The 18770-nt window shown below is 37.4% G+C and overlaps 2 protein-coding genes across 2 annotated transcripts in view; one reads left to right on the forward strand and one right to left on the reverse strand.

Moving 5' to 3' along the window:
* Positions 1-385: 385 nt before the first annotated feature.
* Positions 386-3325, forward strand: LOC124383151 (2-oxoglutarate receptor 1). Its single transcript, XM_046845561.1, has 2 exons — positions 386-511; positions 1599-3325. Exon 2 carries the CDS (start codon positions 1617-1619, stop codon positions 2568-2570), a length of 954 nt encoding a protein of 317 aa, XP_046701517.1. The 5' UTR covers positions 386-511; positions 1599-1616; the 3' UTR covers positions 2571-3325.
* A 5359-nt stretch (positions 3326-8684) lies between these two features.
* The window catches only part of hs6st3b (heparan sulfate 6-O-sulfotransferase 3b), a 61797-nt gene continuing 51711 nt past the window's right edge, over positions 8685-18770 (reverse strand). The window contains exon 2 of the mRNA XM_046841075.1: positions 8685-9675. Coding sequence (XP_046697031.1) covers positions 8985-9675 — 691 coding nt within the window. The 3' untranslated portion in view covers positions 8685-8984. The remainder of the gene's footprint in view (positions 9676-18770) is intronic.

Consider the following 18770-nt stretch of genomic DNA (forward strand, 5'->3'; position numbering starts at 1 on the left):
CACTGTATTCTGTTCAACCTGTTGGACTTTAGAGTAAACATGGTATCAGAAGCATTCTACAAGCCATGATATCTCCAAGCCATGATTGTTCATGTCATCTCAATGAGCAGGTGGCTGCATTATCCTGGCCAGGATCAGGATCAGGAATATAAAGGCATATTTATCCTTTTTAGCCTGATATATACTATATATAGTATATATTAGTAGTAGATGTTCCTTAGAATGGAGCTGTATAAGATATTGTAAAAAAAATATCACTTGATTGGTTACAGGAAGTACTTTTTAAATGGGTAAAGATTAACTCTGAAAAAAATATCAAGACTTTGTTGGCCGGACTTCCCAGCATGAGTCACTATTTAAGCATTAGCCATAAGTTGGAGGACATGTAGGATACCAGACTGGGAGTGTGTATTCATTACAGTCACAACAACCTGCAGTTTGAGAAGAAGAATTAAAAGGATAATGTGAAAGTAAGAGACATTTCTGGGAACTTGAGAACTGATAAATACAGGTAAGCACTCCTACACTTCTAGACCAAAAGCACTGAGAAAATACTGCTTATACAAAGTATGATGATGTACATAATTATATCAGTATTGATATGAATTTATATGTTTAACATTAATTACTAGTCCAAATTTTAAACCCATTAGCTCATAGCATGGTTTTCCTTATGTTGACTTTTTTCTATGATTTTTACAACACTGTAAACACTGTGGAATGAGATATAAAGAGTTGTTGATTGGCCAAGAAGAATGTTAAAACCCCTCAAAACCTGTTCAAGTTTTATGTCGCATTGTTCATGAGGGAACCTCACCCTCGATGCAATTTGTTCTACATGAATATTGTACTGTCAGTTATAATTAACCCCTTGTGAAACCTGAAATATGAAACAACAGAAAATTATCTTTTTTTGGAAACAAAATGAAATAAAAACAAATCTATTCCATTTACAATTTTTTTTTATCTTATTTGAAACTCTGGGCATTTATGGCAATGTACTGATTACAACAATGTTAATTTTATAATAAAAACTGGTTATTGTATTTGGAATGTTCACTCCTCCTCATCATCATTTTCATCTTGGTCTAAATGCACAATGTCGCTTGAATATTTGAATCACAAATATTTCATTTCCACTAGTATGGAATCAGTTACAATTTTTAAGATGACAATTTAATTTGTAATTAGTTTAATAAACATCATGAATTGCAATACATTGACCACTAAGCTAAATGACCTTATAAACCTGCTGTATCATGTTTGATACACATATTTTCATATAGCATTCTTTTAAAAAAAATACATATTCATAAAAATACATTACATATTCATAACTTTAAAAAAATCTGTGACAACATAAACTTTTTGTTTTTCAAACTTCAGTTTCCTTTTTCAAGTTAATGAAGGCAGCCATATTGGAAAAACCTGATTTATGCCTGCAATTGACTGCAAAGCATAGATAGATCCAATAGGGGGCAGAAGACAAGTCAAAGTATTGTTAATGCTGGTGGTGCAGAGGTTTTAGAAACTAGTGTATCAAACATCAAACATTCTTGAAATCAAAATAAATTAACCATCTACAAATGTGTTTTTAGGTTTCGAATTAGCTGACAATGGAAGTGCATGGGAATACGTCTGCTATCTGTTCTTCTGATAACATATATATAAAACATTACTATCTTCCAGTTATGTATGGGATTATATTTTTGGTTGGATTCACTGGAAATATCACAGCCATCATAATCTACGTGGTCAAGCTGAGGCCTTGGAAGAGTGGGAGCATCATTATGATGAATCTCGCAGTGGCTGATTTGCTGTACGCTCTCAGTTTACCTTTCTTGGTCAATTTCTACATCACCAGGAACTGGACGCTTGGCGAGTTTATGTGTCGTTTTCTCCGCTTCTGCTTCCACTTCAACCTGTATGGCAGCATCCTCTTCCTTACTTGTCTTAGTGTCTTCCGTTATGTGGTGGTGGTGCACCCACTTCGAGCGGCTCAAGTCCAAAAGGCGTCCTGGGGTGTGTCTGCCTGCTTGATCACCTGGGCCATCTCTCTGCTGGAGATTAGCCCAATGGTCACTATGATCACGACCCAGAAGGTTGGTAACACCACAGACTGTTTAGATTTTGCCAGTAATGATCCAAAGATGGTGTGGTGGTATGGCTGGCTGCTGAGCATTCTGGGGTACTTGCTGCCCTTGTTTGTTGTGTGTTGGTGTTACACACATATCAGGGTTGCCCTGGGAAGAAGCCTTTCAGCATCAAGGCCCAGCCGGGTGCGAGCCCACAGACTCACAGTGATGATCTTGGCCGTGTTTGTCATGTGTTTTCTGCCTTATCACATCCTGAGGGTTCTAAGAGTGGACAGTCTGAGGAGCAACATGACATCCTGTGCAGACAAGAAAACCATCAATGATGTCTACATGCTGTCACGGCCCCTGGCAGGCCTTAACACCTTCTTCAATCTGGCCCTCTTCACCTTGGCTGGAGACAAGTTTCAACAAGCTTTCTATAGCCTGATTCCCAGGAGGAAACCTGAGATCAGCATGGTGGCTGTGATCTGCTGAAGATCTGAAAATCTTTTTTTTTGACTCGATCTACTTGACATAACTTTATATATGAATTGCATTAACAGCGTAGATAGCGAAAACACATTTATTTTACTTGAGTTGCTAATGCTGGATAGAATACATGACCGTTTTTTTAATACAAAAGATGGTGTTGCAAGTGTTAAAGAGCTGTTAGCGCCATCATTAAGCATTTAGCATATTGTTGTACAAGCACTTTACCCTTAAAATCAAGCACAGGATGCAAGAAATTTAGGTACAGCAAAGTGAGGTAACTCACAAACGTGTGCTAAGTGCCTTAAGTAGAGAGGAAGTAATTTACAGTGAATGAATGCAAAGTACACCATCTTCCTAGCCTGGATTTGTTTTTCTGTTGTGTTTAGCTAGTAAGAACTTTTGTCTTGTTTTCTTTTGCTTGTTATTTTCACATTAGCAATTAGCAATTTTGTCATTGCTAGCATACATAATAGGAATTCAATGCTCAGAAAGAGGGCCATGCTTTTTTAAAGATATATATATAGCTAACTATATAGTTTCTTTCTCCACCAATGTTTATCCAATAAATAAATATATATTCTCAAGCAGAGTTTTTTTTTAAAGGCTTCATTTCCTTCACATTTCAACGGCAATTTCGTTTAATGGCCGAGTCTGTGCGAACGAGCAGCCCGAATGAGCAGGTATTTCAGCAGAGTTCTTCACAGTAGATGTATCACACCACCTGATGAGCTACAACACATTTGCTACGTTTATTTAGAACGATGCATCAGGACTAAGTACAGTTTCCTGCAGAGGCCTCTGGCACACAATTCAAATCAATATGTGTTCGCTCAATGTACTTATTATTGCCAGCTTACTACCAGACAATAAAGGTGGATTCCCGCTGACATGAATGACTTCTCATTTTAACATTAAAACAGTGAGAATGACTTCATGCTGCTTCACTGCTAAGGTAAGAAATGTATCTCTAGTAGGAGCCATGATAAAGCCTTTGGGAAATCATTAACAGCAATTAAAAGAACAACAAATTAAGGAATGCACATCAGCCTGGCATGTTTTTTATCCACACTGCAAGAAGTTTCTTCTGTTTTTTTTCTGGGAGAGCAATTCAAAATCTCACTTTTGTCTAGACATTAGTTATTTGCTAAATATGCAACAACAAGAGGGTCCCTAAAAATGTTGATGATGAAGAAGAACACAAGGCAAAGCTTTAGGCATCAAAGTTGATGGCCAGAGTGCGTAAGATATGGACATTTTAGTGACCATTCATTCATTTGTTTATTAGCCTTCCTGTTCAAGTCAATACTTTTTTAGGGCTTTACGTTGCCTCCTATCCAATTCAGTAACTCACAAATGGGAGATGTGCCACATAGTCCAGCACTGTGCTCTTCAACGTTCACACACTCCATCCAGAAAGAGCAAAAAATAGATGTTAGTTTGGTGGATTAATTCAAAAGTATTCATACAGTCGATATTGGTGATTGTATTGCAAGAATGAACTGTCACATTAAATATCAATCCTCCAGGATTTTATTATTATTTTTAAACAAATGAGTTTAATATTTATTGAACATAAATAGAAGATTTATTCTTCTGTTGTGCTGCATACGAACACATCAGCATTGACACATATATTGCCATATATCTTGGGATCACCGCGTCATCTAAACAGAATTTATCAGAAAGTTGATCAGTCAAGAAAGAACAGGCTCGAGGGACATGCTCTTGTTTTCTCACTATAAAGGGGAAGGAATATGAAAACATCATGTGACATTTTTAATATTCTTTTTGACAGAAAACCAACATTAATAATGATGTCTTTTAAATACAATAACATTTGTTTAAATGTGAATAAAGGGCCATCTAGCAGGCTTCTAATAACGTCTGCATTGGATGTCGGAGAACGCACTAGTCAGAGCTCTCAAACCCGAATCTGTAGCAAACTGCACATGTTGTTATATATATATTTGTGTTATATATTATGTGGCTGACAGTGGAGAAGAAAATGATTTCGTTGCAGATACACTAATACATTTGTAAGACAGCCTTTTCATGAAAAGTTGGACATCATAAGGAAAGGTCAACCAAATCCAGTAAAAGGAGATTTGTTAAATTGTGGTCATTGGGTTTTATGCCTTAGTAATTCATTTACACTTTATGAGATACCTCTCTGTGATGCCACGCTCTGTTCTGCTCTGTTGTATATAATATGAATGTTTTTAATAGCCATGGGATCTTAATGGTGGTACTAAGAGGTGGATTGGTTCAAGCAGGACACCACTGAAGACCTGGGTGTGAACGACCTGGGCACTCCCAATAGTTCTGTTTCCAAATAACAAATTCTGTACCGCCGACTCTTCGGAAGATCGTTTTTAATTCTTGAACGTATCACCCCCAAATGATGGCATGATATTTCCAAAATATTTTCCTCACTCGGTTCATGTATTGCACTTAAGTGACCTAAACAATTCAAATACCCAAAAGAGACAGCGTAATTTCCATTATACCCACACACACACACACACAATCTGTCTTATATTTACACATGCATACACACTCACACTAAAAGACACAGATAGACATCTTGAACATCTCTTTCTTTTCACACGTGAAGAAAATTACAAAAACAAAAATTTATTCGAGGAATGGAATCATTCAACTTTGTACTATTTTCCATCCTTTACGGAGACTATATTACTAAATCAACAAACAAATAAAGAAATAATTGAGTCACACTTGTGTAAGTGAATGCGGAGCTAAAAACGTAGGGTGTGATCCTGTTCTGTATGTGACTGTATGACTGGAAGATTTTCCATCACTGATAATTCGCTCATCACGGTCCTCATTGTCTTGGTAAATCTGTAAACTCAGTAAGTGATAGACGAGAGAAGGTGGGAGAAATCTACTTTCTATCTCTTATTCACGCTCATTCAGCTTCTCAGCTATGATTTAAAACAACATACAAGGAAGTCCGGAGTTTGGATTCATTAAACACCTGCAAGAAAGGTGTGTTTTGTTGTGTACAGTTAATTTAGCATCCTGTGAACAGAACTCAAAAGCATGAATTTCACCTGCAGAAAAATGTGGGTTTCATTTGGAAGAACGTTTGTTGTACTTAGAGAATATTACTATCTTTAAGCATACGCTACATCTATATTATCGTCTATATAAATGTCACTTTAGAAACCAATTTTACTTTCTATTCTTTTCATTCGATGGTGTCTGACAGTGTATTGTATTTATCTTATATATATATATATATATATATATATATATATATATATATATATATATATATATATATATATATAAAATATATATATAAAAACTCATTTCAAAAACATCACCAACCCTAAAATTATGAACCCCTCTGGAAAATGCAAGTAATGAGCCACATCGACTAATGGGGTAAAAAAAAAACAATGCATTATGGGATTTTTGGAACAATCCTTCATGTGTAATTGTTCTTTACATTTTTTTATTTATGCAAAAGCATCCAATTTCTATTAAAAACCACAGATTTATTGTAGTTGTGTATAAATCCAGGGAAAATACTGCAACCAATTGTGTGGAAATTTGGATGCATGCTTGAGAAATGATCCATCTATGTCCATGTCCTGAGAGAAGCGAGCAGGTTTTAATCTATCTGGTGCTTAGGAGGAGGACTCAGGAAGTCATTAATCTTTACATGAGAACCTGTTCACCCTCGATCACCAGTGATACACAAGCAGATTTTAAACACTGTATTCGTTTTTCGATGAATAAAACCAAAACTTTTTATTTATATATAAATAAATCTTCCATGAATTTTGTAATGGTGAAGAATTTGATCTTCACCATTACACACACTCAGGTGATTACTGTAAGTAAACAGTGTTTGATAGCAAAAGCTTTTCTCTCGCTGCGTCATGCCATCAAATCTGCCATCAAATATTCATATAAATTTCCCTGTGAGCTCCCAGATGAAGGTTAGTTTTAAAGTAACCAACAGTTTAAGGTCTAATAGTTTGTGAAAGACTCATAATTGTATCCTAATGTAGTTACTTGGTGTTTGGTAATGAAAGGCTACTTTGCATTAGCAACACTGCTTCAATGACAAACAAGTCAATCTTAAGAAAATATTATATATTTTGGGTCAGGCAGTCATTCATGCATTGGTATGCCAAATCATGATTCTACTAAACAGCTGCTTTAATTAGGGTTCACTATTCTGCAATTAAATATTTACTTATCAATCATTGGACTATTATTTAAAAGCTGTCCTCCTGCATGTTTCTTAACTTTACCACCTTCTTCCATATGGATCAGTTTTACTGATCTCAACAAGTCTGGGCGAACTAGTGAGTAGGCACCAATCAGAGGCCGCGTTTTTATGATGTCATCATGTCGACTTCTTACAAAGTATTTGACAGTATTTGAAAATGACAAAGATACAAAACACTAAAGTGTTTTGATGGAAAATATAAAGCCATTTTCATTAACCCTATTTTATATTTGAAATACTGCCCATCCTTGCTTAAACAGTATCTCAAAAGTAAGTACACCCCTCACATTTTAGAAACCATTTTAGTAGATCTTCTCAAAGGAACAGAACTATGGAAAGTAAACTTAGATATAGTTTAGAGTAGTCAATGTGCAGCTTGTATAGCAGTACAGATTTACTGTCCTCTGAAAATATCTCAACATACAGCCATTATTGTCAAAATATCTGGCAACAGAAGTAAGTACACCCTAAGTGAACAAGAGACTTCCTTCTGGGATGACAGCTGTGTAAACTCGACTTGTTGCAGCATGAGGCGTATCGTCTGAGCACTGACAATCAGACCTTTTGCTTCTGCAGTCTCTTAAGCAATGTTGCAGCACTCATGCGTCTGTTTTTTTGAAGCAACTTCTGCACCTGACGCCCCACACGAGGACTCAAATTCTTTGACCCTTCTGAGTGGACCCCTTCTTGGAAAACCTCTGTATGACCCTGGCCACTGTACTGTAACTCAGTTTCAGGGTGTTCCTGATTTTCTTATAGCCTGGGACATCTTTGTGAAGAGCAACAATTCTAATTCTCAAATCCTCAGAGAGTCTTTGCCACGGTTGCCATGTTGAACATCCAGTGGTCGGTATAAGAGAATTGTACTCAAAGAATTACATTTTAACTGCTCTAATATGATATACACAAATTTGTATGGTTCTGTCATGCACATTAAAACATGAACATGATGAACATGATGGCTTTGCATGATTACATGACATACAGCTGTTATCACTTAGGGTGTACTCACTTTTGTTTCCAGCTGTTTAGACAATAATAGCTGTAAGTTCTGTTTTATTGACTACTCTAAAATATATCCATGTTTCATTTCTATGGTACTCACTGAAATGTGAGGGGTGTACTCACTTCTTTTGAGATTCTGTATATATGTACTTATACACGAACACACAATATTTGGAGGTTGCATTCAAATGTTCCTTCACTTGAACTAGGAGACCCAAACCTGTTCCAGCTTGAAAATATCCCTGTACACAAAACAAACTCCACCAAAACATGGCTAACATGATAACAAATCTTGACTTGCCTTCTATAGACCTCTGACCAAAATACTATTGAACACCTTTGGTATGAACTGGAACGCTTACCGCACCTCACCCTAGATGAGGCCTCCTCACCCTACATCAGTACCTCACTTTACTAACACCCTTGTGGATGAATGAAGGCAAATCTCCAACAAGTACACTCCAAAATCTAGTGCAACATCTTCCAGAAGTGTGGAGATTATCATAACAGTGAATGAAGAATAAAAGTGGAATTGAATGTTCAAAAAAGCAGAAGGGAATCTTGTGGGCAGGTGTCCTCAAACTTTGTCTGTATAGAGTATATGAGATTATGAGTTGAGGATGAGAAAGTAGTTCCTCTTGAGGAGAATGTTTGGGGTCATTGTGTTTGGTTAATTATGAATTTATGTGTGCATATTTTTTGTTCATTTTGCAAAAATGATTTTCAAGTATAAAACTTTTACTAATTGTAAAACCTACCCATGAATGCACATACAGAGACACCAGTAGAGTCTACTGTAATCAGTCGAACAGAAAGCATAGACACAGAAAAGAAGAACCCTTCAGAAGTATTGATTCCCCATAGCTTTTATTTAGCATATCATGATTTGTGATGCTATGTTTAAGAACATTTGAAGGGTAGAGCCAGTGCTATACCCATCTACTGACGTTGCATTTCATATATTCTTTGTGAGCATGTTTAAGATTCTCAGACTTCACTGTCTAACGAAACATTCCCAAGTCCGTTGACTTACAACAGCGTCTCAAACCAAAAAAAATGTTTAATGAGAGAGAAGAGTGAATGAAGAGCTGAAAATATGGCCACCCCATGTACATCTTGGCTCAGTGTTTGTTTTTATGTAAGAAGCATCACCAGCGTGCCACTTGGCTGGCGTAGTCCTCTGTGGTGGCGGGCTGTGACTGATTTTCTTCCGACTGCCTTTTACTCTGGTGGTCCTTCTGCTCGTGCTGCCAGCGCCGCTCCTGCCTCTCCTGTTGGCGCGCAAACTGCACACGCTGCAGGAAGAGCTCCTTGGCGAACTTGTAAAGTTGCACATCCAGAAAGTTGAGGCGCTCGATGCGCTCGTGTACGTCTTGCCGCAACTCCACGCCGGCGGCCCGTGTACTGTTGAGCTGCGTAAACTCTGCGATGAAGTGCAGCTGAAATGTACGCTCAAACAGGTACTGTGTTTTACGCTGGAACTCGGTCAGGCCGTAGAAGGCCATGTTTTTTAGATTGCTCATGGCGCTGGCGAGCAAAATAGCACCACGCTCACGCTCTCCCATGGACGAGAGGTTGTAGCAGCCGACCAGGCTCAGGTCGGCTAGCATGCGCACCTGCCGGTTGTTAGCCAGGTTGTGTGGGCACGCCATGAACTCTCCCAGCGTCACACCCGACCAGTCATCGCCACCGTAACACGAAGGGAGCTCGGCCTGGGTGGGGGCGCGGCCGTCACACATGTGGAGCGACGTTTTCCAAGTGGCACCGCGTTGCACGTGCTTCCACTCACTTAGATAGCGTGACACCGGGTCCCTCAGCATGGTGATGTAATAGAAGTTCCTGCAATGGACAAAACCAAGAAGGTCAAAAGAGGATATGAGTTTTATTTCAAAAATGTTTTAATTGCATTAGTACAAATTATACATGCAGATCAAGTTTTTCTTTTTTTGCACATTAGTTCAGAAGTTAGAAATTCTGGTTTGACAGGAACAATATGAATTCTGAATTCAATCAACAATAACTTCTGGGCATAAAATTTTTTTTCAGGGATTGAGCCATCAGTTTACCATAATCTTAATTTCCTTTTTTTCCTTCAACATTCCCTGACAGCAGGCTGAATGCTTAATAACTGTGATCAGGTTGTTCATGCATCAACCATCCACAAAATTCAGTCCAGAAAACAGCGTAATTCACAGGACGCTTTTGGGAGAGCAGCTGTTACATGAAACATATTTTACACGCATCAGTGCTTCTCCAGAGACGGACTCTCTGCTTAATTCTTCTGAATCTCGGAATGGCCACTGAGCACAGGGCGGTAAAACGAGAACTTTAATTTTAAGGCTGTAATCCTTCAGAGCAAACAAAGACAGCAGAGGACATAATGCAAGATAAAAAAGTCCTAAATTGACGTTTTTTATTATCAAATTAAAAATGGTGTATTAAATATAAAAAATGCGTGCATGAGTATATAATTTACACTAGCACTTATTATGGAATTGATACACAATGGTGTCTGATACATGGGAAGACAGAAATAAACGAATACATCAAAAACGCCGATTATTTCCGACCGAATAGAACTTCGCCTAAACCTCTGAAAACGGGTCCAACTGAATCCCAAAAAGCCCCTACAGGGACAAGTCAAAAGACCTACACCTGCAGTTATTTTCTGCAATGAGCTCCTGAGAAGCAGTATTTCATTCTCTAAGGACAGATATCCTCTGAGCTGAGGAGAGTGCGGACTGAAAGCAGCACTGCTCTGATGTTTCCCCAGAGAGGAGATGATGGTTGGAAGAAAGTTTCCCCTATTCATCTTCTTCTCCCTCAGGGAAAGGTGGACATGACATATTCACTGCACTTTCCAACAGCACATTTCTGCCTTTGAGTGAGATGGGATTGGCCCAAAACCAGAGCTCTTCTTTGGCTGCTTTTTTATCCTTTTCCAAGGTCAAGACAGGAAACGGTGTGTGTGTGTGTGTGTGTGTGTGTGTGTGTGTGTGTGTGTGTGTGTGTGTGTGTGTGTGTGTTTGGGGGGGGGCTGGTAACCGTAGAATGAACATTTTATGTGCAATAAAATAATAAAAAGTACTTGAGATGCTGTCAAAACAAAACACAAAAACATACTCTATGAGCTGAACAGCTACACAGTGGAATTTGCAAGTATTTATATGTCAGTCAAAGAGATGGGGAAAATGAGCTCGCAAATTTTACAGCTGCCATCAAATTGTCCAAAGTGAAAAATAACGCTTGTGTAAACTGTCGTCCTTATAAGCAAACAGTCCAAACTGAAATCCAGCTTTACATTAACCCAGTTCAAAAACATTAACGTTAACTGTTCTGGACTTATGAGACATAATTCATTCTCAACCGCCACTTAATCGAGACCATTTTCACCACAACGATGATGGTGAGCAGAAGGGACGCAGGGTGCGAGAGTAATACGTATGCACGACAGACATGTCAGCCGCTAGCCTGTGATTAGTACAGTGCTTTTGGCAGCTTTAAGCTCTTGCTCCTAGAGTTCCTGAAATGCAGACACACTCTCATTAGACTGTCTCCGGCCCAAAAACACATGCAGCTCGTATTGTTGGAGCAAGCCAACTGTGAGGGGGAAAGAACACCAGTGCTGAACACCATCAGTGTCATGCTGCATTAAACTCATTTCAGTCCCGCCGTCTGCATTATATGCAAATGATATAGTTTTCGATATCTTGAAGACGGGAAGACGTCCAATATTTTGACAGTGGATATTTTCACAGGTAGCATTTGTCTTTCTAATTGTAGGACCGCGATGAAGCATTGCTAAGCTCAATAATAATTAAAAAAAGGCATGCTCAGAACGATGATTTCATGACTGTGCTGCCACACAAAGTCAAAGATCCTTCGCAGCATAATACCTACAAATTTCACATAAATATAACGTAAAAACAACGTTGTTCACAAGTAGGATATACAGTATACAGAATACATGAGATCCAGACTACTTTGGAAGTTTATCCCTGTTTTTCCATCAAAAGATTGAACCTATATTTTTTTGCTGTCCTAATGTACCCATGCCATTAGTATGCATGCTAGTATGAAATTAGCATTTGCTAATTCTGAGCTGAAAGCTCATAAAAAAAAAATCAGGAAATGCAACCAATGACAGTCATATATTTTTAAATAAATAAATAATATGTGATTAATTGGTTTTAAACCCAAATCCTTGCTCCAGCGTTCACGATTACGAACTTTCCCGATCGCGACGCGCTTCGGCGTTCAGTTTCGCAGAACGGCATTAAATCATGTGGCAGTAATTAATGCAACACACACTGATCTCAGCAGGTTCCAGTTTGTTCATTAAAAGCAACAGCAGATCTCGACAGGAGACGTCCTTAAATATAATATAACGCAGGGCTGCTGGATACGGTGGTTTGTTGTGGAAACGTGTGAAATCATCAGAAAGTGAAATTCAAATAGCTCTTGGGTTTGAACTCTTTCTCTATTACGCTTTTTTAGAATAGGGAAGAGAATGGGTGATATTATGCATATATTAAATAAACCAAGGCAAAACTCCAAGGCAAATTAATTGGGGGGTCATAAAGTGGAGGTGGTCGCTTAGCGGTTAAGGCTCTGGGTTACTGATCAGAAGGTCGGGGATTCAAGCCCCGGTATTGCCATGCTGCCATTCTTGGTACCCTTGAGCAAATCTCTGAACCCTCTGTGCTCCAGGGGGCTGACCCTTAGCTTTCTAACATCACTGGGGTATGTAAAGTGCATGAGAGAAGTATAAAGCACCTATTCCTTTCTTTCAAAATAATGAATTAGGCAAAAAACAAGCAAGAATGAAACATTCTGAGACTCAACAGTCGCTCCATTTACCCATCACCTGTTATGTGTTCTCTCTAATTAGCACCCCTACTTAGCGTCTGGTTTATATATATGTCTCATTGTCAAGCCTTTTATAAGCCATTCTCATTGTCTTTGTTTTTGTGCAGTCACGTCTTTTTATTGTCCACAGCCTTGTCTATGATATGCTCGTTCTTGTTTTTGCATATTGGATTGTTTTAAATCTGCATTTGCATCTGCCATCTCCTGCACCACAAATTTATTTTGAACCCTTCACAATATTAACTCTCCTATATAACGTTTTGAAGAAACCAGGTTAATGGTAGCGCAGGGGTTACGACTTCTGAGAGGAATTAGGATTTAAATCCCAGCACTACCAAGCTTTTTCATTGCTGGGTTCTTGAGCAAGACCCTTACCCCTAAACTGCTTTGTTGTATAAATAAATCCACTGTGAGTCACTCTGAACAACAACTTAAAACCATTAAAAGCTTTATAGTTTGCCATTTTTAAACCTGGGTGGGGGTTTTTTCTCTCTTTTTTTGGTGCACAGGAAGGTAATAACTTGTTTGTTCATTAGCACAGCAATATTGAGAAAACCTGCTATTTTAACCTGACAAGTGGTTCGGATTCAGCACTTATACAGCTGGCAGTCTGAGCTTGCAGAATGTCTGTATGTGTGTGAAAACTCAATTTATACCTTTTAATGTGTAATGTGTGTCCCTATTCATGGCTGGTAGGTAGACTTGATCTGCCACAGATGCATACAGTATTGGTTTTATTATTTTTATATGCTATGACTGTCCGATATGATGGAGACATGGCACCTATATTTATAACTATGGCATGCTGTAGAGTCCAAACTATGTAAAAATGACAGTAAAACAGGAACAAGAGGAAAAGCGTCAACATCTCATGTTAGTTTTTGAGCATATTGAATTTTATATATCAGTAAAGTACAAAAGATGTGTCTGATTTATGTTGCCAAATGTCACTTATTCTCATTATCCATCTTCAAACGTATATATAACCATATACACTGTATAGAAAAAAGTCTGTGTACATCTAACCACAAGTTTGGTATATGCTTTTGAACATTTAGCACTATTTAGTCCACATTCGCTGTTATAATAACATCCACTCTTCTGGAAAGATGTTCTACGAGATCATTCAGCTACAAGGGTGTTAGGTTCTGATGTAGGTGAGGTGAGGAGGTCTAGGGTGCAGTCATTGTTCAAATTTATCCAAAAAGTGTTCATTAGGGTTGATGTCAGAGCTCTATAGCGGACCACCCAAGATCTCGTACTTCTACAGTAGGTAAACCATATCTTTATAAAGCTGGATTTGTGCACAGGGGCATTGTCATGCTGGAACATATTTGGGAATCCTGGTTTAAGTGAAGTAAAAATTCTATACAATTGCACGCCTCTAACTGTAGTAACAGTTTGCCGAAGAATCCCATACAACAGTATGGCCGATCATGAATCCCATTACTTTTCTCCATATAGTTTATGTTGATGAATTCGGCTATGTGTGACCTGACTGTGACCTGATGAGCTGAACTTGTATTCACAAAACTGTTGCATCTGTGGTTTTGCAAAGCATTTTCTGTTTAAGGGACACGACTGAGGTTTACACGATGAACCCATTCCTTTCTCCATATCTTGAGATTCTGCTTACCATCTGGTGTACGTGACAAGGTGAAGACAGCAGCCAGAGATTCTTAATTCAAAATTAGCAGGATAAACCATACTTAGATATACAAGCTTTGTGCATTCAGCTGATTACTCTGTAACCGTCTCTTGGGTAAAACAAAGCAAGATATGGTTCATCAGATCTTTATCTCGCCAATAGAATTTCATTTCGACACCAATTCATTTTATTTTTTCATTCATGTTTAGGAAAATCTTTATTATAATCTTTTGGGAGGTGATAAGAAACCAGAGAACATGGAGGAAACCCCTGTGGAAACAGTTAGAATATACAAAAACATTATACTAAATTGTATTTGGATTGATTTTGTCTATAATTCATTTAACATCATATTTGCATTTCTTGGTTTTTGCAGTCCGAAAGCTAGTTCTCCTTTATGATCAGTGGCAAGGGAATATGTGGAGGAACCTCCTGCCTGGTCCCTGATGCAATGCTAGCTCAGATGTGTGTCAGTCTTTCATCTCTTAGCTAGCCAGAGCTCAAAGATGCACAGCATCATATGTTTTTTACCTGCTGCTTTTTCATGGATATAAATAATGGTGCAGTTAATTAATGCCTTCACCTGACCAAACCCTAATCAAAACCTTAACCACAGCATTAGCAACTTGCAGGAATTTCAACTGTCTGTACAATGCAAATGCAAAAATTGTACATTCACAATTTCTTCCATTTTAAAATGCAGACACGGTTATAATATATACAATAATACAGCATTGGAATATACTGTATAGTCTACAGTACACATTATGCAGTTTATACTACAAAGTTACAAATATCCTGCAGCTTCCTGAGGGGCAACCAAAGTAACTGTTCACTAGAAGAAAATCAGGACTGGGAATATGATATTTGGCCTGGAGAAATTCTTCAAGAATTCATTCTACAAACATAGTCTGACCAAAGAAGAATGTTCTGTCTAACAAAATGGCACCGTAATTACTGCTACACTATCATTATTTAAAACATTGTCAATTTCATTCGTTCATCTTCAGGAGTCTTTTTTTTTTAGTTCTGTGTTACAGCAGCTCAAGATCCCCAGAGTGTGAGGAAGGAATACACACTGGATGGGATCCCAGACCATCTCAGGGTAACACAAATTTATACCGTTCACACAAACACACATTCATACCTAGGGGCAGTTTAGCATAGCTTGTTTCCCTAATGAGATGCACTGAAACTCAAAAACAGAAGCCTGAATTCAGAATCGGACCAGGGGAATCTGGAGCTGTGTGGCAGCAATGTTACCTGCCATGCCAATGTGCCTTCCTGCCACATTTCTTTTTTTAAAAAAGCCATATTTGGGTGCACAGTCAATAAAACAATCTAGCTTCATTTTGTGACTATAACCACTGCTTTTTGGTGGCTTCATTCATGTTTGAAGAATTTGTGTAGATGCCAGGAAAAAAATATTCCCTGGTCAATATACTGCATACTAAATGCTCTCACACGATGCAGTATGTCTAGGCTATCAAACGATATCCATGCATTGTGTGCTTACTGTACGGTTTAGGAAACACACATGTCCAAATGCACAATGTAGATGAAGGAATAACCCGCACTTAACATAGATATGACAGTGAATAGATCATCGAAGTCATTCAGACGTTCACAATCACATTCAGAACGTGGTTAGAGGTGAAATCTGTTTCACTATAGAAGCTATAGTTGAATCACATGTGCATTTGTAGCAGTCAGGAGAAACAGTATATTGAAAAAAGGCATCTTGACACTCATTCTACGTCTTGCAGGCACCATTTTTACCTCAGGAACCCAGAGTTTCTCTTGAAAAGTTGAACGATGAACTCATTAGCAAGGCTACTGTATAGTTCAAATCAGACAGATCATTTACAGTACATTTAAACCCTTGCGCAAACGCTCTTATCCAGAGCGACTTATATAGAAGTGAGCTGTTGAGGGTTAAGGGTCTTGCTCAGAGGGCCCACAGTGGCAGCATGATGGTGCTGGGATTTGGATTTGATCTTTTCAATCCAAAGTCCTTATTCATTGAGGTGTAGTACCACTATCCCATTAAGGTCTACCATTACAATGATCTATTTGAATCAATTCGACACACTATTTCCGATCTCCACCCTAAATGTTGCTAATGATGCTAATATGTGATGCTAACGATGAAAATGATGCTAATATCACACCATGATCACATGATTTTAGGCATCAAAAGTACGTCTTCGAAATGACATTTAGCTAAAATTTGCTAGTGCTCATGTTAACGACTATTTATTCCATATATTGCATGTGTTTCTTTGGAAATCAGTCGAAGGAAGAGTATATTGCCAGTTCCTATCAACACATGGCGAGGCAATCAGCACCTCCGGAATCAGAAATAAAACATGTGAAGTAACACATGCACACACTGAATCTCTGTGAGATTCACAAAGCTATCCGAAGATATTCCGCCAGGCTTTACCTTTACATACCTACAAACACACTATAGCACATAGTGGATGCAGCTTATTTACATCTCTCTTCACAATCTGTACAAACTATGTGTGGACATGTGCCTCATACCTCTGACTGTGCTGCATGGACCCAGGGGTCTCTGTACTCCTGCTCACACTTGCTTGATGTTGGTTTTGGATTAGCAAATGTTTGATAATCATTTGAGTAAAATTATGGGCAAAACAAAAATGTGCAGTTCTTAGGCGTGTCAAAAAAAATTCAGAGGTTAAATTATTGTATGGTACATTCAACAATAAAGGTTTTATTCGGGTGCATTATATAGACAAAAGTATTTGGAGACCTGGCCTTTCCAGCCATTTGTGGTTCTTCCCCAAATTGTTATAGCAAAGTTGGTGGCACACAAGTGCAAGCTGAAGATATGATTTACATGGAAGGTCTTGAGTGGCCTGCAATAGACCTCTGACCTCAACTGACCATCTTTGATGAATAAATTAAGGAAAATGTCCTCACCCTACATCAGTACCTGACTTTCTCAAAACCCTTGTGGCTGAATGCGCACAAATCTCCACTCCAAAATCTAGTGGAACATCTTCCCAGATGAGTGGAGGTTATTATAACAGCAAATAGGAACTAAATGTGGAATGGGATGATCAAAAAATGCGAATCTTATCATGTTATGATTTCCTTTTGTTTATATCTGTATCATGACATGTTTCAAGATTATGGACAGGACCCATGTTTTAAACAAGCCACTGCAAGTCATGTGTCACGTCTCAACTGCTATGTATTGTAATGTCGGTTAAAATGTTAGCATATGTGTACAGTAAGATGTGTGAGCAGAAACACTTCAAAAACACTTTGTGTGTGAATTGGCCTTTAGATCAGAGGCTTGTTCACTTCATATATGTGTGTGTGAGAGTGTGTGCTGTGTTTTCTAAGCTCGCAGAGGATATATATGACAAAGCATGAATCCTAGACAGTAAAATTCGCTAAATACATGCTTAGAAATTGGAATTATTTATTTTATTAAACGTTTAAATCTCAATTCTACTTAGTCAAAACGAAAACCACTATTTAAGCGTATAAAAGCAGCCGAGCTCATTCATTACGCACACATAAATATCTCCAAGCTTATTGACTTTTAACGACCAAAACTAAATTATGTGAAGTTTGCTATTAAGTTTCAAGATCATTACAGCAGTAAAGCATTATTTCCCTCTCAGAATTAGTGCCAGTTAAGATTGAATATCGAAAATGGTTTCATTAGCCATCTGCTACTCGAAACTTATGAAAACGAATCTGATCGCTAATGATAGGCCGAGTTCTCTCGACTTTCTTTTTTAATTATAGGGTTAGAAAGAGTAGTCAATTTCAGATATTGTTTAAATTAAAAAAGAAACTAGGGTTAATATTTAATTAGATGTAATTAATGTTATAAATGTCAAGGCATATCACTAAAGCTCAGTCTCAGGCTTTTATGATATTAAACAAGCATTTTTGCTTTATGAGCTCTAACTCTTATTAAAAGCAGCCGACAGTGTTGAAGTGAGACAATGAAATATTGCATTTTATTCAATATTTCAAAAAATAGTTAACATGAAAAAAATAATGTATATACTGCTACTTATTCTACTGCCACTAATAAAAATAAATTAATAATAATACTATTAATAATAAAATTAATAATACCACTACTAATAATAATAATTATTATTATCATTATTACAGTTATTATTGTTATCATCATTAATAATAATAATAACAATAAAAACAGTACTGATAATAATAATAATAATAATAATAATAATAATAATAATACATTAAATTATTATTAATAATATTATTATTATTACTACTTTTATTATTATTATTAATAATAATAATAATAATAATAATAATGATGATGATAATAATAATAAAAACAGTACTGACAATAATAATAATAAAAAATTAAATTAATAATAATAATTATTATTAT

The sequence above is a fragment of the Silurus meridionalis genome, chromosome 3 (genome assembly GCF_014805685.1).
Source record: "Silurus meridionalis isolate SWU-2019-XX chromosome 3, ASM1480568v1, whole genome shotgun sequence".
Classification (NCBI taxonomy): Eukaryota; Metazoa; Chordata; class Actinopteri; order Siluriformes; family Siluridae; genus Silurus; species Silurus meridionalis.

Coding starts and splice junctions, on each gene's coding strand:
- LOC124383151 (XM_046845561.1), top strand. CDS start 1,617: ATGGAAGTGCATGGGAATACGTCTGCTATCTGTTCTTCTGATAACATA.